This window comes from Myotis daubentonii, chromosome 3 (genome assembly GCF_963259705.1).
Source record: "Myotis daubentonii chromosome 3, mMyoDau2.1, whole genome shotgun sequence".
Classification (NCBI taxonomy): domain Eukaryota; kingdom Metazoa; phylum Chordata; class Mammalia; order Chiroptera; family Vespertilionidae; genus Myotis; species Myotis daubentonii.
The window spans coordinates 218233771-218258672 of record NC_081842.1 but is presented as its reverse complement, the minus strand read 5'-3'; the positions used below and the strand labels follow the sequence as shown (position 1 = coordinate 218258672).

General features: G+C 63.5%; 1 protein-coding gene across 1 annotated transcript; it reads left to right on the top strand.

Annotated features, from left to right (window-relative positions):
• The first annotated feature begins 2909 nt into the window (after nt 1–2909).
• On the top strand, nt 2910–23395 carry CCDC27 (coiled-coil domain containing 27). Its single transcript, XM_059686257.1, has 13 exons — nt 2910–3140; nt 9131–9427; nt 10452–10584; nt 11921–12031; nt 12397–12551; nt 16246–16416; nt 17429–17521; nt 17773–18118; nt 18287–18417; nt 20048–20125; nt 20291–20503; nt 22008–22112; nt 23270–23395. The coding sequence occupies exons 1-13, from the start codon at nt 2910–2912 to the stop codon at nt 23393–23395; spliced, it is 2190 nt and encodes a 729-aa protein (XP_059542240.1).
• The last annotated feature ends 1507 nt before the right edge of the window (nt 23396–24902 follow it).

Genomic DNA, 24902 nt, shown 5'->3' with positions numbered 1-24902 from the left:
TGCTGGGAGCTGGGCTGCAGGGCAGGGATGAAGCCAGCCCCTCGTTCCAGGCAGGGGTGGGGGGTCCTGACCAGCGGGCACGCTGAGCTGGGACCCCGCTGGGGGCAGGCGTCCGGCGCTTCCCAGTCAGCAGGTCCCTGTCCCTTGCCGGGTCCCTGCGGGTCACTCTGGGCTCAGTGCCCCTGTCACTGATGGCTCCACAGAAGCAGGTGAGGCCCCCAGGTGGGGGAGGTGGACACAGTCCTGGTGGCCCTGGGTTTGCTCGTGGCTGGGGACTCCTAGCTGACGCCCTTGGGTCTGGAGCCAGGGAGGCTCCCTCAGGCGCAGGGTCCGCTCCAAGGAAGGGAGGTGGGTGTCACCTGCCAATTTCCTTGTAGGTTTCCAGGCGCCTGGGGAAGTCTGGGTGGGGAGGGGTGTGTGTGGGGGGGGGTGCGGGGGGGGGGCAGGAAGACCTCCAGTGGCTCAGAGCTCTCCTGACCAGTGAACAAGGCCACAGGCCTCCGCCCCAAACCCGACCTCAGGGTCCTCTCCAGGCCGGGCACCCTCACCACGGGGCGTAAGCATCCCAGCCTCCACCGCGTTAGAATCAGCTTTCTCCTCCGCCTGGAGCCTGGGTGTGAGGCAGTGGGGCCCCCTCCCCTCCCTGCAGGTGCCCCCTGGGCCACACTCCTCTCTCCCCCACCCCTCCCTGCACCTGGCCCAGACCCGCACACCACCCCCTCCCTGCACATGGCCCAGACCCACACACCACCCCCTCCCTGCACGTGGCCCCAGACCCACACACCACCCCCTCCCTGCATGTGGCACCAGGACCACACACCACCCCCCATCCCTACACATGGCCCCAGACCCACACACCACCTCCCTGCACGTGGCCCCAGACCCACACACCACCCCCTCCCTGCATGTGGCCCAGACCCGCACACCACCCCCTCCCTGCATGTGGCACCAGGACCACACACCACCCCCTCCCTGCACGTGGCCCAGACCCACACACCACCCCCCATCCCTACACATGGCCCCAGACCCACACACCACCTCCCTGCACGTGGCCCCAGACCCACACACCACCCCCTCCCTGCACGTGGCCCCAGACCCACACACCACCCCCCTCCCTGCACGTGGCCCCAGACCCACACACCACCCCCTCCTGCACGTGGCCCCAGACCCACACACCACCCCCTCCCTGCACGTGGCCCCAGACCCGCACACCACCCCCTCCCTGCACGCGGCCCCAGACCCACACACCACCCCCTCCCTGCACGTGGCCCAGATCCACACACCACCCCCTCCCTGCACGTGGCCCAGACCCACACACCACCCCCTCCCTGCACGTGGCCCCCGGACCACATGTCAGGGTTGTCAGGGCCCCTGGAGGCTCTGACTGGTGGCCAGGGTGTGAGCCCCAGGTAACAGCACAGCTCACTCCAGCAGGCACCAGCCTTTGCCAATAGCTGGAGGTGCTCAGCTGGGGGTCTGCAGTCTCCCCAAAACACCCCCCCCCCATCGAAGGTCCAAGGTCGCAGTCACGGTGGAAGCCGCTGGGCTCTGGGCCACTGGGGCTGGGCGTGGCGCCGCCCCTTCTCACTAACACAAGGCCCTCGGCACATGTTGCTGCCATTTCCAGGTGGGGAAACTGAGGCCCAGCAAAGAGGTGGGAGGGACACTGCTCACCAGAACTCGAGGACGCCTGCCTGCCGACAGCCAGACACCCGTCAGGGCCCACACCGGGAGGCCCCAGTCAGCTACCCACCCTCGTCCCCGTCCCCACCCCGTGCCCACCCCGTCCCCCAGCTCCAGCGGCTCCAGGACGGACCCTGGCTGCGTCCCCATGTCGGCCCCCAGGGCTGCGCTGCCCGGAAGCCGGCCTTTCACCTGCCCGGCGGCCAGGTCCCCAGCACGGACCAGGGACAAGCTGGGACGTGGTGTCACTTGTCGCCACACAAACACGCGCCTCTCTGTGGTCGGTCCGGCGCCTTCCTGCTCACGTTGGAGAAAACGCCGTCGCTGGTGAACGGGCTGCGGGGACAGGCGAAGGCCCCGCCCGGGGGGTGCGCCCGGTGCGTCCTGCGGGAGACGCGGTGTGTGTAGCGCGTGTTGGTGCGGATTGTGTTTCTGTGACAATAAAGCACGTGTCCCGGTGACTGCCTCTTCCCAGTCAATCTGACCGGAGCCACGCGGGCTCCTGCCGGGCAAGGGAGACCGCAGCCCCACGCGGGCCGGCACCAGGCGGGCTTCTCCCGTGTCCCCGTCATGCAACTGACCCTGGTGCCCGCCCCACTGCTCTGCGGACCCCAGACAAGAAGGCCCGGGGGCCGGGGCCCCGCGAAGCCAGCCCACCTCCCGGGCTGACCGGGGCTCCGCCCGCGTCCGGCCTCCCGGCCACGCTCTCCCCAGCCCGTGAGGCCGGGTCTCGGCCTTAGGGACGTCCCTTGTGGCGCCGTGGGGAGCACACCCCCTCCGTGCGGTGGGAGCCGCGTTCACGGGACTCGGGGTGCTCCCCCCAGGCTGTGCCTGTCCCCGAGGCTGGCTGCTCGGGGCCTCCCGGCTCTGGAGTCACAGCGTTTGCTCTTTCGGGTCTGACCTCCGTCGCTGAGCGGAGGCCTCAAGGTTCGTCCCCGCTGTGGCGGGCGTCGCAGGGTCCTTCCTTCTATTTATTTTTAAATTTCATTTTATTGATGTCAGAGAGGAGGGGGGAGGGAGGGAGAGAGAAACATCCATGATGGGAGAGAATCATGGACCACCCGCCTCCTGCATGCCCCACACCAGGATGGAGCCCGCAACCCGGGCCTGTGCCCCGACCGGGAACGGCATGGTGACCTCCTGGTTCGTAGGTGGACGCTCAGCCCCTGAGCCCTGCGGCGGCCTGAATTTTCTTCCTTCAAGGCTGAGCCGCCCTCCCTGTGTACATGCTCCGCGTGTTGGTCCTCCGCCGTCTGTCCACCTGCACGGCCGCTCCCACCGGGGCGAGTCCTGCTGCGGTGCACGTGGCTGAGAGGTCCCCGCCCGCCTTTCCGGTCCCCCCAACACGCTCGCACTTCCACCTGGAGCGCTGCCTCGCCAAGCAGCCGGTGCCCGAGTCCGGTGTGTCGCACGATCTCGGGAAGGCGGCCACGAATTCTCCCCGCATCCCAGCGGGAGTGCTGAGCGGCCTGGGGACACACGTGTCTGTCTGTCCGTCCGTCCGTCAGGGGAAAGGGAGCTTGATGCGGGCTCGCATAGATCAGGAAGAACACGGTGTGTGAATTTGCATGTTTTCTGGTCAGTTTCACTCAAACATCCTTCACGAGTGCAGGCAACTCAGCACGTGTCCGGGAGGACACCCCAGAGCAGGAGCCACCACCTGCCCACGGAAGTGCTCAGTGGGCCGGCCGGTGTGGCCCAGTAGGAACCAGGAGGTCACGGTTCGATCCCCGGTCACGTGCGAGGGTTGCAGGCTCGATCCCCAGTGTGGGGTGTGCAGGAGGCAGCCGGTCCATGATTCTCTCTCATCATGGATGCTTCTATCTCTCCCTCTCTCTTCCTCTTTGAAATCAATTTAAACATATACATATCCTCCTATATAATAGAAGGGTAATATGCAAATTGTCCCCTCGACTGGGAGTTCCACCTGAGTTTGACCACAGGGCGGGGCCAGCACACCAACCACCCAGGGCCACTCCTCCGAACCCGCCCCACCCTGATTGGCCCCCCACACCCTGATCAGGAGCGGGGCCTGCTCGCCAACCTCCCGTGTCCCCTCCCCCTGGCCAGCCTCTGATCGCTGATCCGCCCCACCCGTGCACAGCTTCGTGCACCAGGCCTCCAGTAGAAGCTCAACGAAGGGGAACGCACAAAGGGCCGCTTCTCTTCTCTTCTTTGAAATTCTGTTAAAAGCAAAATGTATAACATGGTAGGTGGATGGAATACTTTTGACAACTATAGCTTCTTTATTAAGATAAAAGTCACCATTTTAGAGTGTGGCATCAGTGGCAGGTAGCAATGGACCCACAGGCAGCAGTCACCACTATCTGGTCCCCCCAAAGGGACCCGCCCATGAGCACCCCTCCACCCTCCATCTCCCAGCCCCCTCACCCCCATGAGCACCCCTCCCACCCTCTATCTCCCAGCCCCTACCCCACCCCCATGAGCACCCCTCCACCCTCCATCTCCCAGCCCCTACCCCGCCCCCATGAGCACCCTCCACCCTCCATCTCCCAGCCCCTACCCCGCCCCCATGAGCACCCTCCACCCTCCATCTCCCAGCCCCCTCACCCCCATGAGCACCCTCCACCCTCCATCTCCCAGTCCCCCCCCGCCCCCATGAGCACCCTCCACCCTCCATCTCCCAGCCCCTACCCCACCCCCATGAGCACCCCTCCACCCTCCATCTCCCAGCCCCCCAACCCCGCCCCCATGAGCACCCTCCCACCCTCCATCTCCCAGCCCCCCCACCCCCATGAGCACCCTCCACCCTCCATCTCCCAGCCCCTACCCCGCCCCCATGAGCACCCTCCACCCTCCATCTCCCAGCCCCTACCCCGCCCCCATGAGCACCCTCCACCCTCCATCTCCCAGCCCCCTCACCCCCATGAGCACCCTCCACCCTCCATCTCCCAGCCCCCACCCCGCCCCCATGAGCACCCTCCACCCTCCATCTCCCAGCCCCTACCCCGCCCCCATGAGCACCCTCCACCCTCCATCTCCCAGCCCCCTCACCCCCATGAGCACCCTCCACCCTCCATCTCCCAGCCCCCACCCCGCCCCCATGAGCACCCTCCACCCTCCATCTCCCAGCCCCCACCCCGCCCCCATGAGCACCCTCCACCCTCCATCTCCCAGCCCCCACCCCGCCCCCATGAGCACCCTCCACCCTCCATCTCCCAGCCCCTACCCCGCCCCCATGAGCACCCTCCACCCTCCATCTCCCAGCCCCCTCACCCCCATGAGCACCCCTCCCACCCTCCATCTCCCAGCCCCCTCACCCCCATGAGCACCCTCCACCCTCCATCTCCCAGCCCCCTCACCCCCATGAGCACCCCTCCCACCCTCCATCTCCCAGCCCCCTCACCCCCATGAGCACCCCTCCCACCCTCCATCTCCCAGCCCCCTCACCCCCATGAGCACCCTCCACCCTCCATCTCCCAGCCCCCTCACCCCCATGAGCACCCCTCCACCCTCCATCTCCCAGCCCCCTCACCCCCATGAGCACCCTCCACCCTCCATCTTCCAGCCCCCTCACCCCCATGAGCACCCCTCCCACCCTCCATCTCCCAGCCCCCTCACCCCCATGAGCACCCTCCACCCTCCATCTCCCAGCCCCTACCCCGCCCCCATGAGCACCCCTCCCACCCTCCATCTCCCAGCCCCCTCACCCCCATGAGCACCCTCCACCCTCCATCTTCCAGCCCCCTCACCCCCATGAGCACCCCTCCCACCCTCCATCTCCCAGCCCCCTCACCCCCATGAGCACCCTCCACCCTCCATCTCCCAGCCCCTACCCCGCCCCCATGAGCACCCCTCCCACCCTCCATCTCCCAGCCCCCTCACCCCCATGAGCACCCTCCACCCTCCATCTCCCAGCCCCCTCACCCCCATGAGCACCCTCCACCCTCCATCTCCCAGCCCCCTCACCCCCATGAGCACCCCTCCCACCCTCCATCTTCCAGCCCCTACCCCACCCCCATGAGCACCCTCCACCCTCCATCTCCCAGCCCCCTCACCCCCATGAGCACCCTCCACCCTCCATCTCCCAGCCCCTACCCCGCCCCCATGAGCACCCTCCACCCTCCATCTCCCAGCCCCCTCACCCCCATGAGCACCCTCCACCCTCCATCTCCCAGCCCCCCCCGCCCCCATGAGCACCCTCCACCCTCCATCTCCCAGCCCCCCCACCCCCATGAGCACCCCCCACCCTCCATCTCCCAGCCCCCTCACCCCCATGAGCACCCTCCACCCTCCATCTCCCAGCCCCCTCACCCCCATGAGCACCCTCCACCCTCCATCTCCCAGCCCCTACCCCGCCCCCATGAGCACCCTCCACCCTCCATCTCCCAGCCCCCTCACCCCCATGAGCACCCTCCACCCTCCATCTCCCAGCCCCCCCCGCCCCCATGAGCACCCTCCACCCTCCATCTCCCAGCCCCCCCACCCCCATGAGCACCCCCCACCCTCCATCTCCCAGCCCCCTCACCCCCATGAGCACCCTCCACCCTCCATCTCCCAGCCCCCTCACCCCCATGAGCACCCCCCACCCTCCATCTCCCAGCCCCCTCACCCCCATGAGCACCCTCCACCCTCCATCTCCCAGCCCCCTCACCCCCATGAGCACCCCCCACCCTCCATCTCCCAGCCCCCTCACCCCCATGAGCACCCTCCACCCTCCATCTCACAGCCCCCTCACCCCCATGAGCACCCTCCACCCTCCATCTCCCAGCCCCCTCACCCCCATGAGCACCCGCCACACTCCATCTCCCAGCCCCCTCACCCCCATGAGCACCCTCCACCCTCCATCTCCCAGCCCCCTCACCCCCATGAGCACCCTCCACCCTCCATCTCCCAGCCCCCCCACCCCCATGAGCACCCTCCACCCTCCATCTCCCAGCCCCCTCACCCCCATGAGCACCCTCCCACCCTCCATCTCCCAGCCCCCTCACCCCCATGAGCACCCTCCACCCTCCATCTCCCAGCCCCCTCACCCCCATGAGCACCCTCCACCCTCCATCTCCCAGCCCCCTCACCCCCATGAGCACCCTCCCACCCTCCATCTCCCAGCCCCCTCACCCCCATGAGCACCCCCCACCCTCCATCTCCCAGCCCCCTCACCCCCATGAGCACCCTCCACCCTCCATCTCCCAGCCCCCTCACCCCCATGAGCACCCCCCACCCTCCATCTCCCAGCCCCCTCACCCCCATGAGCACCCTCCACCCTCCATCTCCCAGCCCCCTCACCCCCATGAGCACCCTCCACCCTCCATCTCCCAGCCCCCTCACCCCCATGAGCACCCGCCACCCTCCATCTCCCAGCCCCCTCACCCCCATGAGCACCCTCCACCCTCCATCTCCCAGCCCCCTCACCCCCATGAGCACCCTCCACCCTCCATCTCCCAGCCCCCCCACCCCCATGAGCACCCTCCACCCTCCATCTCCCAGCCCCCTCACCCCCATGAGCACCCTCCCACCCTCCATCTCCCAGCCCCCTCACCCCCATGAGCACCCTCCACCCTCCATCTCCCAGCCCCCTCACCCCCATGAGCACCCTCCACCCTCCATCTTCCAGCCCCCTCACCCCCATGAGCACCCTCCACCCTCCATCTCCCAGCCCCCTCACCCCCATGAGCACCCTCCACCCTCCATCTCCCAGCCCCCTCACCCCCATGAGCACCCTCCACCCTCCATCTCCCAGCCCCCTCACCCCCATGAGCACCCTCCACCCTCCATCTCCCAGCCCCCTCACCCCCATGAGCACCCTCCACCCTCCATCTCCCAGCCCCCTCACCCCCATGAGCACCCTCCACCCTCCATCTCCCAGCCCCCCCTCACCCCCATGAGCACCTGCCACTGCAGATTTGCCTGTTCTGGACATTTTCCGTAAATATAATCACACGCCATGGGGCCGTTTATGCCTGTTGCTCCTTTTGTTTTTGTTTTTTTAAAACTGCAGCTTTAAAACCATGAAATGGCCATAAAGAAACTTCAGCCTGATGCAGAGACTCAACAAGGCCACTTCTTCTTTTTTCTTAATGTTTTTATTGATTTCAGAGAGGAAGGGAGAGGGAGAGGAATAGAAACATCCATGACAAGAATCCCTGATCAGCCGCACGCCCCCCACTGGGGGTGGAGCTCGCAACCTAGGCATGTGCCCTTGACCACAACTGAACCCAGGACCCTTCAGTCCATGGGCCGATGCTCTATCCACCGAGCCACACCAGCCGGGCCAAGGCCACTTCCTAAAGTCCTCTGTGAGCCCAAGGCCTGTGCGTCCACGTGTCCGGGACAGTGGCCCAAGCCAGGGTGACGCAGTGAATAGCGCGTCGGCCCCGGGACTGAAGGGTCCTGGGTGTGATTCCGGTCAAGGGCACGGACCTCGGTCACAGGCTCATCCCCGGCCCTGGTTGGGGTGCGTGCAGGAGGCGATGAATCGGTGTGTCTCTCTCTCCCTCTCCCTCCCACTCTCCCTAAAAATCAATGGAAACATACCCCTGCGTGAGGCTTATCAACAACCAAAAAGCAGCCGGATAGCGAGGCTTTAAGAAAACCGCAGCGAGCGTTTCCCTAGGCCGCAGCCGCCAACCGGGGGTCCGCGTCCATTTTTTAAAAAGAACGACATTCGGGTTAAGAAATGCTCCAAACTGTGGATTTGAACCCAGGGCGTCCGTCTCCATGTCAGAGCCCCTGAGCCAGTGTCAGGTTTAAATAAGGTGAATTTTTTTTTTTAATATATTTTATTGATTTTTTACAGAGAGGAAGGGAGAGAGATAGAGAGTTAGAAACATCGATGAGAGAGAAACATCGATCAGCTGCCTCCTGCACACCCCCTACTGGGGATGTGCCCACAACCCAGGTACATGCCCTTGACCGGAATCGAACCTGGGACCTTTCAGTCCGCAGGCCGACGCTCTATCCACTGAGCCAAACCGGCCTTGGCAAATAAGGTGAATTATTGACGATGGGAAAACAAACAGACAAAAATAAAAACCCCAGGAGCCCGGCCGGCCGACGTGGCTCAGGGGTTGAGCATCGACCTAGGAACCAGGAGGTCACAGTTCGATTCCCGGTCAGGGCACAGGCCCGGGTTGTGGGCTCCATCCCCAGCAGGGGGTGTGCAGGAGGCGGCCGATGGATGGTTCTCTCTCATCATTGATGTTTCTCTCTCTCCCTCTCCCTTCCTCTCTGAAATCAATAAAAACACATTTTTTTAAAAAAAACAAACAAAAGCAGGAGAATGGCCGCCGATGCCTGGGGCCCTTCTCGCCGCTCTGAGCACCCTGAGGCCCAGCGGAGCGACTTCACGTCCCCGCCCGACAGAAAGCTCCCAAGGGGCTCGGGACATCAAGACAATGACTGCTGTTTCCATGGAGACATCTGTGATGCCACACTCTGCTCCCAGGATCCCACAGGACGTGGAGCTTTGGAAGTGGCCTCGCGTTAGTTAGGTCTCCGGGTCCGCGCCCGCCTCGCCGCCCTGTCTCGGACGAGGGGCACCCCCGCGCTGCTCTGTCAGACAGCAGACGATGCGGCTCGGCCCTCGGCCCTCCCCCAGATGTGGCCCATGGGACCCAGGAGGCCTCAGAGACAGAACCTGCTGCTCAGCCCGATAGAGAAGGGCCTGACGGTGCTCCGCAGCCTGGCCGGCCACGCCTGCCAGCCCCCAGCGTGGAAGCTGCACGCCAAGCAGCAGTCCCTCAGCAAGTCGGCTCAGGGCATCAACCTCTACTGCAGGAGGAAGGTAGGCGCCCGGGGCCGCCACTCCGCCCACAGGCCGTGCGGCCACCCCAGCTCTCCAAAGAGCTGTGTGTTTCTATAAATATACTAGAGGCCCAGTGCACAAAATTCGTGCACGGGGGGGGGGGTGTCCCTCAGCCCAGCCTGCACCCTCTCCAATCAGGGACCCCTTGGGGAATGTCCGACTGCTGGTTTAGGTCCAATCCCATCGGGCCTAAACCGGCGGTCGGATATCCCTCTCACAATCTGGGACTGCTGGCTCCTAACCGCTCACCTGCCTGCCTGCCTGATTGCCCCCTAACTGCTCCCCTGCCAGCCTGATGGCCCCCAACTTCCCTCCCCTACCGGCCTGATGGCCCCCAACTGCCCTCCCCTGCTGGCCATCTTGTGACAACGTCGCTGCGGTCATCTTGTGATGACATCACGTGAGTGCGTCACGCGATGCCACCTAGGCTTTTATTATATAGGATGTTTATCGATGTCAGAGAGGAAGGGAGAGGGAGAAAGAGAGAGAGAGAAACATCAATGATGAGAGAGAATCATGGATTGACTGCCTCCCGCACGCCCCACACTGGGGACCGAGCCCACAACCGGAGCATGTGCCCTGACCGGAAATTGAACCATGACCTCCTGGTTTCTAGGTGGACGCTCAGCCACTGAGCCCCGCCGGCTGGGCTCTAAGTAGGTTTTGATGGAGGCGGCGTGGGCCCCAGCCTTTGCTAGGAGCAGGGGGGTGGGTCTTGGGAAGGAGCAAAAGGGGAGAAGAGAACTTGGGAAGGGCCACGCGGGGTTCAGGCGGCCGCCATGTGCCGAGAGCGACTGGAGCGGCCCCCACCCCGGGGCTCACTACACAGACGGCCGGCACCTGGGCTCGGCCCCGCAGTCACTGGAGCAGGTGGCCCGCGTGGCTGTCGGCAAGCGAGTGGCTGGCGGGGAGGGGACAGACCGCTGCCGGGGGCCGGGCGGGACCAGGCCCCGGCCACCCGGCCTTTCTCTCCGTGACTGTCTCCCTGTCCCCGCTCCCCCAGAGCGAGTGCCTGCCGGACGCCAGCCCCAGGGACAGCACCTTCCTGTTGGAAATGCAGGAGCTACGCAGCATGTTCCTCCAGCGGCCCGGCTGCCCGCAGTTCTGCACGCGGGCCACCTCCACGTCCCGCTCCGGTGAGAGCCCGCCGGGCCCGGAAACGCCGCCCTCCCTGCCTGGCCGGCCTTCCTGGCAGCCAGGGGCACAGGCCAGAGTGCGGGGCATTCAGGGGGAGGGAGTGGGAGATTCGGGAGGGACGCTTCTGGAAAGAGCCCATGAGGCTGAAGACGTGCTGAGGACCAAGCCTGTGGGCCGAGACCGCGGCTGCCGATGGCGGGTGAGGCGCCGGGGCCCCGCCGCTTCCACCCTGTGACTGAGGCTCAGAGGCTGCTGAGTGCGCGGTGGGCACTGCAGGCCTCGGTGCAGCAGGCTCCACCCCGACCTGCGGGGCCCGGTGGCTCCCCTTCCCCATGCCCCGTGGCGATGGTGGGTCTCAGCCAGGACCCCACCCGCCGTCCCGGCTCTAGGTGCCGCCTCAGGGCCAGGGCCTCGGAGAGCATGAGGGGCCGGGTCCTGGGGGCGGGTGGGGAGTGGAGGGGGGTGTGTGCTCACAGGGCCTGTCAATTAGGGCCCCAAAGGCTCAGATGAAGCAGGCTCAGGCGGGAGGGGGGCAGGTTTCGGCGGGACCTTGCGGGGAGCCGTTTCTGCAGAAGGGCACTCGGACCTGTCTGTCCTCCCGGGAGGGGGGCGCCGGTTTGCGGACATTCCCTTGTGCCCAGCGCGCTGTGGGGGACGCGCTGTGGTGGGAGCAGCCGCCATCGCGTTTGAATTGATCCCCGGGGTTCAGCCCCTGCGGCCACAGAGATAAGTCGTCTTTCTTCGCAGCTGAGGTTTATAGAGAAATGGCATAGAGCCCGGCCGGCGGGGCTCAGGGGCCGAGCATCGACCTATGAACCAGGAGGTCACGGTTCCATTCCCGGTCAGGGCACAGGCCCGGGTTGTGGGCTCCATCCTCAGTGTGGGGTGTGCAGGAGGCAGCCAATCCACGATTCCTCTCATCATTGATGTTTCTCTCTCTCTCCCTCTCCCTTTCTCTCTGTAATTAATTTTAAAAGCATGAAAAGAGAGAGAGAGAGAGAGAAGTGGCATAAGGCCCTGGCCAGTGTGGCTCAGTGGATAGAGCATCGGTCTGCGGACCGAAGGGTCCTGGGTTTGATTCCCGTCAAGGGCACGTACCTTGGTTGCAGGCTCCTCCATGGCCCAGACCCTGGTCAGGGGCGCGTGCAGGAGGCAACCCATCGACGTGTTTCTCTCACATCGATGTTTCTCTCTGTCTTTCCCTCTCTCTTCCACTCTCTGTAAAATAAATGGAAAAATACCCTCGGGTGAGGATTAACAAGAAAAGAAAGGGCATAAAAGGCCCCCCCCCCCCCCAGGGCCTGGGGAAGCCGTCAGCGCGCTCTCACCCTGCAGGGATGACCTCCACCATGACCTTGCCCGTGGAGAGCTGCCTGGGCTCCAAGGCCTGGAAGCCGACCAAGGACTCAGTCTCCAGCCAGCAGGACTTGGACAAGGAGGCGGACGGTGAGGGCAGCGCCTCCTGGTCACAGGGGTCCTCCCCTTGGGCCCCCAGCCCCAGGGCCTCTGCCTGCACCTGCTGGGCCCCTGCTCCCCAGCGCCACCTGCTCTCGTGCCAGGGAACACCCTTCCCGTTCCCCCGCCACCACCTGCCGGCCATCCCCTGTGTAGGGGCCCAGGAGTCTGCAGGCTGCTCTGTGCCTCCCCCCACTTCCTCAGTGACACACGGCTGGGGCGGGGTGTGGGGTTGGGGCGGGGACAGCAGCCCGGGCCCTGGAGGCCTGGGGAGCCCATCTGGGCCAGGAAGGGTTTCTCAGGGGTCGTGAAAGGTCGCACCGCCCGGGAAGAGCCCAACGCCCGCCTCCCCGCAGGGCCCCTGCTGCCCGTTAGCCAGAGCGCGGGGGAGCTGGAGTACCTTCGGAAGAGCGAGTCCCAGCAGCTGAGCCCGGCCGGCAGCAGCCCGGTGCTGGACCAGAGCCACCTGAGGAAGCGGGTGCCCTGGTACATCTCAGTCATCCACGAGAAGGTACCGCCCGCGAGCAGCGGGCCTGGGTGCCGCCCAGCTCCGTGCCCCTGTCACCTGTGGCTCCGCAGGACAGCTCAGCTCCTGCTGGAGGCTGCTCCGCCCGCGCCCCAGGCTCCCTTCTAGAATCTGTCAGCTGCGTGCGCGCAGGTCCCCAGACGTGGTCCCGCCTACCCCCAGGCCCCTTCTTTGGCATCTGGGATTCAGAGGCTCCCTGCATCCGCAGCCCAGAGGGTGGCTCAGAGCCTCGCCCTCACCAACGTGCAGGCAGCGTGCCAACACACAGCGTGCCCCTCACCGGGCGGCACAACCTTGGCCCAGTCCTTCCTCTCGGGAGAAGATGCGCTCAGAAACCGCTGGGGGCGCAGCGTCGGCCTGAGCCCAGCTCCTGGCGGAGTTGTTATTTCCGTTATTTCCCAAGCCCCGGGCCTTGTTGGTCTCGTAATTCCTTTGCTTGAATTTGGTGGCAGAGTTCATCCGATCTCATAATCAGAGGCGGGGTGCGCTCTCCTCTTTCCTTTTCCCGTTCTCTGAAAGAGCTTGCGTAAGACTGGAGTCCTTTCTCTGAGAAATTCTGGAGTTCGTCACTGAGAACGTCTGTGTGGAGATCTGACAGGGTGGGTGTCAGTCCGGCCAGTGTGGCTCAGTGGTTGAGTGTCGACCCATGAACCAAGAGGCCACAGGTTTGATCCCCAGTAGGGGGCATGCACGCGGCAGCTGATACACGATTCTCTCTCATCATCGATGTTTCTCTCCCTCCCTCTCCCTCCTTCTCTCTCTAAAATCAATAAATAAAGCGTGTGTTAAAACAACGAATTCAATTCCTCTTAGGATGTTCAGATTTCCTTTTCCCCTGGCTTCAGGTTGGGTGAGCTATGGTTTTCTAGGAATGTGCCCCTTTCCTGGCAATTTTCAAATTTATTCACCTGACTCCTGCGTCATAGTCTCTCGCTTTCCTCCCCACGCAGGCGGGAGATTGCGGGGGAGCGGCCTCTGTCGGTACTGACACCGCGGACCCAGGCCCGCTCTCTCCGCCTCTCCGTCGGTCCTGTTAGAAGTGTGACCGTCTTTTCTTAGAATCCGCTTCTGTTTGGTTCTTTAAGGTGGTGACGCGTTGATGATGGTCATGGCCGCGAGCAACAGGAAGTGTTGGGTAGTGGGCGGGTCCACGGGGGGGCCTGACCGGGTCTGTTAGCGAGGGCCCAGGAGGACTCACTTTACATGGATTCCCTAAATTCTGCCTCTACATTTCAGGAGAGCTTTCACCACTTAGGAAGTGTTGCTACCCCTTGACCAAGCCATCCCACTCCGGGGAAGTAGCCCGAGGATATAATTAGATAGAGTCGCACAGATGCAGTGAAAGGATGTTCTTGTCAGTGTGGCTATTCATTCCAACTGGGGAAGGAAATGACCAGCACATGCATGTGAGCTGGCCCTGGAAGGGCTGCAGGCTTGGCTATCTCTAGGAGCTCCATCGGACTTCTTGGGGTCTCCTCCTCTCATCTCTGCCTTCCTCTGAGCTGTCACAGGTGAGTCTGCCTCTTCTGGAGGCAAGAGAGCCACGTGCAGCAATCCACGCGTGTGTGCAAACTCAGCGGCCCCAGTGGAAGGAGCACCTCCTTCCTGTATCCGTGTCTGATGTGGGACACACGTGTGTGTCTAAGTCACCCTGTTGTAGAAGACCGGAGAAAACCCAAGCCACGCTTTAGAGAAATGGAGTTACACAGTTTACTATGCCAGCAGACTCAGAGGAATCGTTTCCCGAGTCTGAGCAAAGAAACATGCAGGGAGCTTCTCCTTTATATCTTTCTGGTGTCTTTGTCCCCCACATATGGATTATGCCTCCGGTCCTTTCGCGGGCTTTGCAAAGAAGGGCCTAGGTGTTGGGGGTCTTGAGACCATATCTAATGGTCTGGCCTGGCACCAGCGCTAATAACACCCCCTCTGGGGCTGTGCCCGGTTCATAGTTTATGGCCTCTGTATTTAGGTAACAGGTCTTGCAAGACCAGTTTCTGGGAAAGAGGCAGTGACTTAATTATAGGTTATCAAGAGTGTACACTGGACTTGCTGGCACAGATTCAGATGGCTTGCCCCCCCCCCACCTCAAATATCAGGGTTACATTGGAATTAGCCTTTTAGACTTCTCAACCAGGGCCAGGATGAAGACATGATTTCTGTATGACTTCTTGCCCCTCTAACCTAATAGGACCAATAATTCCCACATGCCCTTCAGATTCTCCAAGTGTTAAACTGCTGCCATGTTTGCTTCATCCTCTCCTCCCTCTCCCTCGTTATATCATTCCTTCTTGTACTTGATCTACACTCTTCCTTTCCCTCTTCATTCTTTAATTTGCAGTTCTTTTTCAAATTCTAGAGATGGATACTTAGTACCTAATTGTCTTCCACTATTTTCTCTAATAGATGTATTTTAAGGCTATACATTTGTCCTTAATTACAGCTTTAGCTGCACCCCACAAGTCTCAATATGTCCAAGTGTTCATTATTGTTCAGTTTAAGATATTTTCTAGCTTCCTCTGTGACTTTCTCTTTGACTCGTGGGTTGTGTGGAAGCCTGCCACCTTGTTTCCAAACATTGGAGGATTTTCTAGTTCCCTTTCCTTCCAGAATTCTGTCTGGAAGAGTTCTCTCTAGTGTCTCTAAATTCATACGCTGCGACCTGCGTGGCGGGTTTCAGGATGACCTGCAGGAGGGCCGACGCACAATGAAGAGACTACACAAGAAATATGAATTTTTAAGGCACGGGAGGCCAGGTGGAGCCTCTTGCAAGAAGAGGAGCCCACAAGTCCGGGTCCTGCCTGCTTTTATTCAGTTTGGTTACACACTTGCTCTTTAGCAACGCATGCAGGCAGAACAGAGAGAATGGAAGGTCAGTAAAGCTCAGTGAAGTTTAGGAAACAACGTAAAGACAATCAGGTCAGGAAATCGCCCCGAGCCATCGCCATTGCTGTCGCCAGAGCAGTCGGAGTGACCTATGCCGGTGTCGGCCCTGCTTTTATGCTAACGCTGCTGTGGTGGCCCCACACTCATATCTGCTGGGGACCAGTTCTTTCTGTTCCTGTGTGTCCCAAACACCCCATCTGTATTGCGTCTCCAATGCTGAAGAATCTAGGGCATTGGGGTGTAGAGACGGGAAGTTGAGGGGCGGAGGAGCCCTAGGGGTGGCCTGTGGAGAGAGTTTCTGGTCGAGTGTGGGCTGCACGGAGGACGTGTCCGCAGTCACAGTGGGCAGCTGGCCAGGAGCCAGGATGACTCCCCGGGAAAGCCTGTGGGCAGGACCGGGCTGCAGTAAAAGGCACACGTCCTGGGCTCAGGGTCTTGGGGTCCCAGAACAGCAGGCCGGCTCTACCTGGGCCCGGAGCTGCTGTCCTGCTGATGGCTGGAAGGGGTGAGGAAGAGTGTGGTTGTGGCCCTGGCTGGTGTGGCTCAGTGGATAGAGCATCGGCCTGTGGACTGAAGGGTCCTGGATTCGAGCCTGGTCAGGGCACCAGCCCAGATTGCAGGCTCAATCCCCAGTAGGCGACGTGCAGGAGGCAGTCGATCAATGATTCTCTCTCATCATTGATGTTTCTCTCTCTCTCTCCCCCTCTCCCTTCCTCTCTGAAATCAATAAAAATATATTTAATTTTTTAAAAAGCGTGTGATTGGTGGGCACTCAGGGCTGCCGTTCTCTGCCCAGGACCACTGCCTGTCCACGCTGGTGGAGGAGGTGCAGCGCCTCGCCAAGCTGAAGGGGGAGGTGCAGCGGAGGGACGAGGAGATCCTGGCGCTGCAGGGGGAGCGGGAGGCGCTGAAGAAGCAGCTGAAGTACCTCCTCAAGAGCAGAGGCCGGGAGCTGTCCGTGTGCCAGGTGAGCGGGGCCGGGGGCCGGGGCTGTCCGTGTGCCAGGTGAGCGGGGCCGGGGCCGTCCGTGTGCCAGGTGAGCGGGGCCGGGGGCCGGGGCCGTCCGTGTGCCAGGTGAGCGGGGCCGGGGCTGCCACAGCGTCCAAACCTCCCGGGACCCTCAGGACCCTCGCCCTGCCCATCCTGCTTGTCCTGGACGGTGGCCCGGTCCTGGGGGCACTCAGGCTGGGGCTCAGGGTTTGAGCCAGAATCTGAGGAGAGGCGATGGGAACACCATGCGGAGGAAGAGCCACGCGCTGCACAGGGCCCTGCGCTCGGCCGCCCGTCTCTCCAGGGACAGGCCGCGGTGCTCGCTGGACGCAGGGCCGTCCCCGTGGGGTGAGGGCCGGCTCCTCTCATCAGGAGGGAGGGCGCCCTGCAGGCGGGGCCCCCAGACTGGCCTGGCCGTGCCCTGAGGCCGCGTGACTGGGGTTGCCCTGACCTGTCCTGACTGTGGGACAGGGAACACCAGTGTCCTGCCTGTCCAGTGGGCTTGGGGGTGCTGCCTCCCAGGTCGGGCGGAGGACTGACCAGGGCAGGTCCGGGGGGGGCCGGGTAAGCAGCCCCCCCTTTCTAAGACCTCATTTATCTCATGCCCGAGGCTGCAGCCCCACTGGACGCCGGGGCACACAAGAGTGGGGAAGGGGGTGTTCAGACCATCGCCAAATCCCACGAATGTCCCCAGAGAAAACTGCCCAGATGCCAATGGTGGGGCGGCCGGGAGGGGCCGCAGGAGTCCGGGGAGGCCTGGCAGCGTGGCCCCGCCTCCCGGGGCTGGTAGGGGGTGCCAGTGGAGAGCTGCAGGGGAGATGTCCAAGGCTGCACCTCCATCCTCCAGCTGCTCCCCGAAGCCACCTGCTGGCGCGGCCCCTCCTCCGACACGCAGGGGCTGCGGCCGCCTCCGGGAGGGCGGGTTGTGGGTGCATCACCTGGGAGCGGAGGGGCGTGCGCGGCCCTGAGGCCCGTGGCGTGTCCTGCAGGAGTGGCTCCCGGAGTCCGGCTCGCGGCCCCTGGGCAGGCTCAGCATCCTGCAGGAGTTCTGCAGGGAGGACGAGCTGCAGAGCTGGCGGCAGGTGCGGGCGTGACCCCGGCCTCACCTCCAGAGTGGCGGGGTCCCACCTGCAGCCCCCCCTGCCCCCCCCACCCCCCCCACCCCCGTGCAGCCCTCAGTCACCCTGTAAGGGAGCAGGTGAGGGTGGCGGGCGGCTCCCACCTGGAAGAGCAACTCCAGCCCCCGCCCGGGGTGCGGGTCCCTTGCCGTCCCCCCAGGCGGTGAGGCCAGGGCCTCCCCCACGGCCCTGCCTAGTGGCCCCTCTGTCCCCAGATGCAGGAGGAGTTCGTCCTGGCGGACAGGGCCGGGGGCCTGGAGTCTGGAGGCGAGGAGGAAGAGGCGGGCCTGGAGGGGGAAGCCCAGAGGGCGGACCAGGGCGCTGTGGGCAGGAAGGAGGCTGAGGGTGAGGAGGGCGAGGAGGAGGAGCCGCAGGTGCTGGAGCTGGACGAGGAGCGGGAGGCGCAGCGGGCCCAGGAGGGCGGCGGCCTGAAGAGGTTCAGCTGCGCGGACGACGCCTTCGAGGAGGAGCTGATAGCGCAGCTGGAGGAGTACGAGCAGGTGATCCAGGAGTTCCAGCTGGAGCTCGGGGTCGCCAGGACCAGATACAACCTGGCCACAGGTGGGCCGAGGCGGGGTGTCCTGCCCCCACCCCCCGCCCGCAGGCAGACCCTGAGCCGGGAGCCCCGCGGGGAGGGGCGGGTGGGGTGGGGAGTTGGACGCCGGATCAGGGTCAGGCCCCCCACTGGCCCCGTGACCCCGGCGCCCGCCCGCCCCCCCCCCCCCACAGGAGCCTGCATCTCTCTGCAACGGCAAGTGGACCGGCTGGAGTCGCAGCTGCAGAAGGTCAGCATGGAGCACGAGCTGCTGCAGAAGGAGCTGCGGGAGCGGAAGCGTCAGCTGCAGGCCATGACCGACAAGGTGCGTCCTGTCCTCCCGCCGGCCGCCGCACAGCCCGGGGGCAGCCGCTCCCGGGGAGACACGGAACTTAGGGGGCCCATGGGACTCTCCCGGGCCCCAGGGCGGGTAGAGGCGGTGGGGAGCGCCCAGCAGGCCCCTGCCTGCCCTGCCGCCCTCCGGCCCCAGCAGCCACCCTTCTCCTGGCCTCTTGGCCCCCAGCCGTTCCGCAAGCACCTGCAGGCCGAGTCCCGGGGGAGCCCCGCCGCGCTCAGCGAGGTCGCCTCCTTGCTCAGCGCTTTGAGTTGAGTTTTGTAGTTTTTCACCCGCGTCGCTTAGAGCACCCGAGTCCCCAGTCTCCTGACGGAAGCAGGAGTGTCCCGGCCCCCCCCGCCACTGCTCTCCCCCGAGGCGACCACCGTCACCGCCGGTTTCTTAGGGACCCTCCCCGCGTCCCAGGTGAGGTGGCTGCACACCCAGGGCCCAGGGCCCACCTCTCAGCAGCACCCCGGCCTCCCCCCGGCCTCCCCGCCCTCCCGGTGCCTCGCCGTCAGTCAGAGTTGACTCGGCGCTGACACCTGTGGGCAGTTACTGGTGGCACAACGAAATGGAACCGCGTTGGCGAACCGGTATCATCATGACTCATAAAACGTGTTACTGCGGCTGCATCCTCACTTCCCCCTCTTTCCTCTGGGGCACATCCTGCTGTCATTTTAAAAAATATACATTTTACCAATTTCAGAGAGGAAGGCAGAGGGAGGGAGAGAGAGAAACATCCATGATGAGAGAGAATCATGGATCGGCTGCCTCCCGCACGCCCCACGCTGGGATCGAGCCCCCAGCCCCAGGCTTGTGCCCTTGACCGGAATCAAACCCAGGGCCCTTCAGTCCGCAGGCCGATGCTCTATCCGCTGAGCCACACCCGCCAGGGCCCTGCAGTCCTTTGAGAAAAGATGGGGGTGCGGGGGATCGGGGAGGGGCCTGTCTGGAATCTCTTATTCTCCCATCAGCAGTTCCGTTGGCTCCGGGGCCGGTTTGGGAAGGGCCTTCCCTGGGGCGGGTCAGATGTCCCTGGACACAGGATATTGGGGGCTTCTTGCCTGGGACGGGAAGGCCTCGCGGGAGCCCAGTGAGGAGGAGGGTGTGGCTCCACTGTCAGCACCCCCACCCCCATCTGGAGTCTGGGGTCTCTGCCCCTAACCGAGCCCCGCATCTCCCAGGCCAGACCCCCGCTGGACCCACACATCTGGGCTCCCGCTGGGTGGGGAAGGGGCAGGCACCGGGCAGCTCACAGCTGGGGGTGTTTCTGAACTTCCTCCCTCCAAGCTCCAAAGGAACCGGCTCCCCCACTTCCTGAGACTTTTAGGGGCTTGGGAGGGCGAACGGGCTTGTGCTCGGCTCTCCCTGCCGTGGTCTTAGGGTTCCGTGTTTTGGGGTTCGCTTTCCAACACCCTCGTGTTGTAGTCCTCTCCTCTTCTTCCTCCTCCTCCTCCTCCTCCTCCTCCCCCCCCCCTCCTCCTCCTCCTCCTCTCCTTCCTCATCAGAAACCCTCCTGCTCTCACCTTCCTGAGGCTCAGGGAGGGAGAAGCCAGAAGTGGGGTTCCATCCACCACCTCCTCCCGGAGCCCCCTGAGCCACCCGCTCTGCCTTGCAGTTCTCCAACCTCCGGGAAGAGAAGAAGCAGAAAGAGGTGATGGGGCTCATCGAGAAGGACAACCTCCTCCTGCGACAGGTGACCGCCGGGGGGACCCCCCCGGGGGAGGCAGCACCCCACTCCACACACTCAGGGCGCAGGGGCACACAGAGGCCCCGCGCCATCCCTGGGTCCCCATTTGTCTTTGGGGGAGGCGGGGTGGGGACGTGTGGGCTACTCCTCCGCCCCCGGCCCCGCCCCCAGCAAGTGTGGGAGCTGGAGCAGGAGCTCGCCACGCGGGAGCATGCCATCGCGGAGGCCGAGGCCAAGGCGGGCCAGCTGCAGGCCCAGGTGGGCCAGTGCCAGGACCACCTGGAGCGGCGGAAGCAGCTGCAGGAGCAGGCGCAGAGCAAGATCGAGGCGGCGCAGCAGGCGGAGCAGCAGGTCCGGGTGGCGCTGGAGAGCGCGCAGTCCAGGGTACGCCCCGCTCTCGCCCCCGCCAGCAGCAGGGCCCCGAGCTCCAGGGCCCCCGCCCACCTCATCCACGGTGGGGACCCCAGGGGTTTGTGATGTCCACAGTGAGAGGGTGGAGTTCGCAGGAGGGTCAGGGGTCAGGGAGTCTCCTGGGTCAGAAGGGAGCTCCTCTGGGGAAGGAGGTGGCTTGGGGTCCTTCTCAGTTTTATGATTTTTTATTTATTTATAAATATACTAGAGGTCTGGTGCACGAAATTTGTGCACTGGGGGGGGGGTGTCCCTCAGCTCGGCCTGAGCCCTCTCGCAGTCGGGGAGCCCTCGGGGGGTGTCTGACTGACGGCTTAGGCCCACCCCCTGCCATCAGTCAGACATCCTTAGTGATGCTGGGGCTTCTGGCTGAGCCACGCTCCCCCTGTGGGAGCACACTGACCGCCACGGGGCAGCTCCTGCATTGAGCGCCTGCCCCCGGTGGTCAGTGCGCATCATGGGACCAGTAGTTCTGCCATTCGGTCAATTTGCATATTAGCATTTTATTATTTATAAATATATAGTTTTACTGATTTCAGAGAGGAAGGGAGAGGGAGAGAGAGACAGAAACATCAACAATGAGAGAGAATTATTGATCAGCTGCCTCCTGCATGCCCCCCACTGGGGATTGAGCCTGCAACCAGGCATGTGCCCTGACCAGGAATCGAACCATGACCTCCTGGTTCATAGGTCGACACTCACCACTGAGCCACGCTGGCCGGGCTGATTTTAATTTTTAATCATGTGCAAGTTTTCCTTGTTTAATTAAAAAAGTTGATGAGGTCCTGGCCAGTTTGGCTCAGTCGGCCTGCAAACTGAAAGGTCCTCGGTTCGATCCTGTTCAGGTCACAGGCCCGAGTTGCAGGCTCGAACCCTAGTGGGGGGCGTGCAGGAGGCAGCAATCCATGATTCTCTCTCATCATTGATGTTTCTCTCTCTCCCTTCCTCTCTGAAGTCAATAAAAAAATATTTTTTTTAAAAAAAGGGGTCCCTTTAAAAGAAAAAAGTTGGCGAGGCCCTGGCTGGTTGCTCAGTGGTTAGAGCGTCAGTCTGCACATCCAAAGGGTTGGGAGTTTGATTCCCAGTCAAGGGCACGTACCTGGATTGCAGGTTCAGTCCTCAGCCCTGCCTGGTCTGGGCACGTGCAGGAGGCCACCAGTCAGTATCTCACATCACTGTCTCTCTCGTCCACCCTCTCTGAAAATCACTTCCACTCTCTCTATAAATCAACGGGGAAAACATCCTCAGGTGAGGATTAACAAACAAACAAACAAACAATCAAACAAACAAACCAAAAGCTGGTGAGGTAGAGGGTCCTTGCGTGAGGCCACCCCGGCCTGTCTAGCTCGCAGGTAGACGCTGTCCCTCCAGCCTCAGTTTCCGGCTCCTAAGCTGGGAAGGAGGGGTCCCGGCGGTGGGTGGGCCCCTCCGCCCCCCAGGCCAGCGGCGACTGTCCCTTCGCTCGCTCGCTCGCTCGCAGCTGGAAAGACTGAGGAACAAGGTCATCCAGGCCGCCTTCAGCACCCCCGGGATCAGGTCCTTCGCCTCCGAGATCTCTGACAACGACATCCTGGAGGCCTTGCAGGTAGGACAGCTCCGCTGCAGCCGGGCGGAGGGAGAGGCCGGGACGGGCGCTGGTGGCCCTGCTGGTCCCGCAGGGTCTCTGTTCTGGGACGGGGACTGTCCAGGCAGAAGGGACCAGGTCTCCAGGGGTTGCTGGTGTCCTGAGCCTGAGGCTGGGCTGCTCTCAGCATTGAATGGGCAGCAAGCCCTCCGGGCATCGGGCAGGGCAGGCGCGGGGCCTGGAGGGTTCTGGAAGCAGGAGCCGCCAGGCCATGCCCAGCTCAGCCTCCTCCGGACGCTTCTTAGCATCTCAGTGGGGTCTCCATCTGCCGAGCCAAGGCCCTGACCGGGACCCCCTTCCATGGCTTGGGCCAGGCTACCCCTCATCTACCCCCACCCCAGGACTCGGAGGCGGGCTGGGCCTCAGGGAGTCACCCCTGCCTGCCTGTGCGGAGGAGCTGAGGGCTGGTCACCGGCCCCGGGAGGGAGCGCCTACCTCAGGTGCAGGGTGGGCTGAGCAGGTGCCGTCGGCCTTGGCCTTCTAGCACCCCCAGTTCCCGGAGACCTGGCTCCTCCCGTCCGATTGGGGGGGGTGAGGGGACGCTGGTCAATGGTGCTCCTGTCAGGTGGCAACAGGCCTCAGGGGAGAGGGAGACCCTGTGTGGGGCCTGGGCAGAGGCCTCTGGGGCCTGGGTACTGTTTGGACTAAGGGAAGGGGGGTGGGGAGGGGAGAGGATGAATAGAGGAGGGGGGGAGGGAGAAAAAGAAAGGGGGAGGGCGGAAAAATGGAAGAGAATGAGAGGGGGATGGATGGGAGGGAGGGAGGAGGGAGGGAGGAGAAGAAAGGGCGAGGGAGCGGGTGGGAGGGGAAAGGGGGGGCGATGGGAAGGGTCATCAGCACCACCCAGGAGCCGGGAAGCCTTTCCTTGGTCCCTGGGCCAGAGGAGGCCTTGGGAGGGGGTGGGGCCGCCTCCGTGGGGGACGGACCCGAGGCCCCAGGGCGGTCCCTGCGTCACCAGCTCCAGGGCCGCGGAGCCCGTGGTGGCTTCTCCTCCCGGTCAGCCAGGAGGGTTTCCCCCGAATAGACTGATGCTGCCCCCAGAGCTGCCCCCCTCGGAGGCCGCGGGGTGGGGGGGGGGGGCGGGGAGCAGCCCGGGCAGCGGTGCGTCCCTTCCCCAGCGGATCATCTCGGAGCGGATGGACTACTACAACCAGCTGAAGCACAAAGGCGTCAAGGTGCCGCCGCTGCTGATGGCGGAGGTGTTCTCGTCGTCCAGCAAGTCCAAGAAGGTGGTCTCCAAGTAGCCGGGCGGCCCCCCCAGAGCCGCCTGGGCCCCCCGCTTCGGCTCCGATTCAGAATTAAACTCTGTTGTTGGCCACGGGCTCCCCTTCCTCTCCTGGGCACTCACACCGGGGCTTGGGCTACGGCGACACCCCCCAGTCCAAAGCCCACTCTCCGGGAGTCCGCACCGCCGCCGGCACCGCCCCGGAGACACCCGCACCGAGCAGGGCCCCCGTGGCCCAGCTTTCGGAGCCACCGGCCCATGCAGCTCGGACCCCGCAGGGCCCCTTCTGGTGTGGGCGTGGGAACGGCACCGGGTGTCTGACCCGAGGGGTCTGCCCGGACCTGGGTTCGGCAACCCCGGTTCTCGGGTTCTGGCTGGGGCAGAATTAGCCCAGACGCAAACCGTAGGGGAACATCCCCTTGGGAAACCACAGGAGAAACGGGCTCAGGAAACAGGTTATGGAGGCGAAGGAAGGGGTCTGGGCTTGGGAAGCGGAAGCTGAGGGAGAGGGAACGGCTGGGGGGAGGGGGTCCTCCTGAGGGTTTAGCGTTAGGGGGGGTCCTGGGGGAGGTCCTGGGGGACATTCGCAGCCTCCCAGGGTCTCGGGCTCCACTTGGGGTCGCAGTGAGGCCGACGGGAGCAGAGCCAGGACAAGGGGCCAGTTGGAAGGTCGCCAGGGCGGACGGGCGGACCACTGGCCAAGAAAGGGAGCGGGGAGAGCAAGTCCTGGAGACACTGCTCATCAGGACCGGGCCCCTGAGACCCTCCACCCGGGCACGCAGGTGGGGTGCTTCTGACCTCTCCTCCCCGCCTCGGGGTGTCCTGTGCACACCCCACCCTTCCAGAACCGGGGCTGGAGGGGAGGGCCCGGCAGACCCATGGGTCAGTCTGCAGGAGAAAGCAGTCACCCCTCGGAGGGGTTAGGGAGCCCTGCCCACACCCCAAAATCTCTCTTCAGGGTCCTTTCTCTCTGCTCACCCAGGAACCCTTCCAGCTTGAGTCTCGGCTCTGAATTCTTTTCTCAGCCAGAACTCAGGTAGGTCAGACACCTGGTGCCGTACCTGCCGGGTCGCCAGTCCGGTCGCTGGTCTGGTTTTACTGCTTTTCTGGGCCTGGAGCTGAAATACAACTGCGGCCTAGATGTTGTTAACATAAAACCATGGAAACCTGTAAAGAATTGTTGTGAGTTTATTTGAGCCAAACTGTCGACAAGCCGGGAGGCAGAACCTCAAGGGATTGAGATAATGCTCCGGAGAATGGCGGGTTACATCTGTATTTATACATTGCAGTCAAAGGAGGGACACAGGTGGGTTACATGAAATCCATTGGTGATAGACTAGAGGGGCGGGAGAAAGCCAAGTGGGGAAACCCCTGGGATCGGATACAAAGTAAAATGATGGACACATGCTTAGGTGGGTGCAGGAACAATTAACATGATAGTGAAGGGATTTGTGGTCTCTGTCCTGGCACCCTGCACATCTGGTTGTGCCCCAGGGGCTCCAGAAAAAGGGAAGTTACAAGTGACC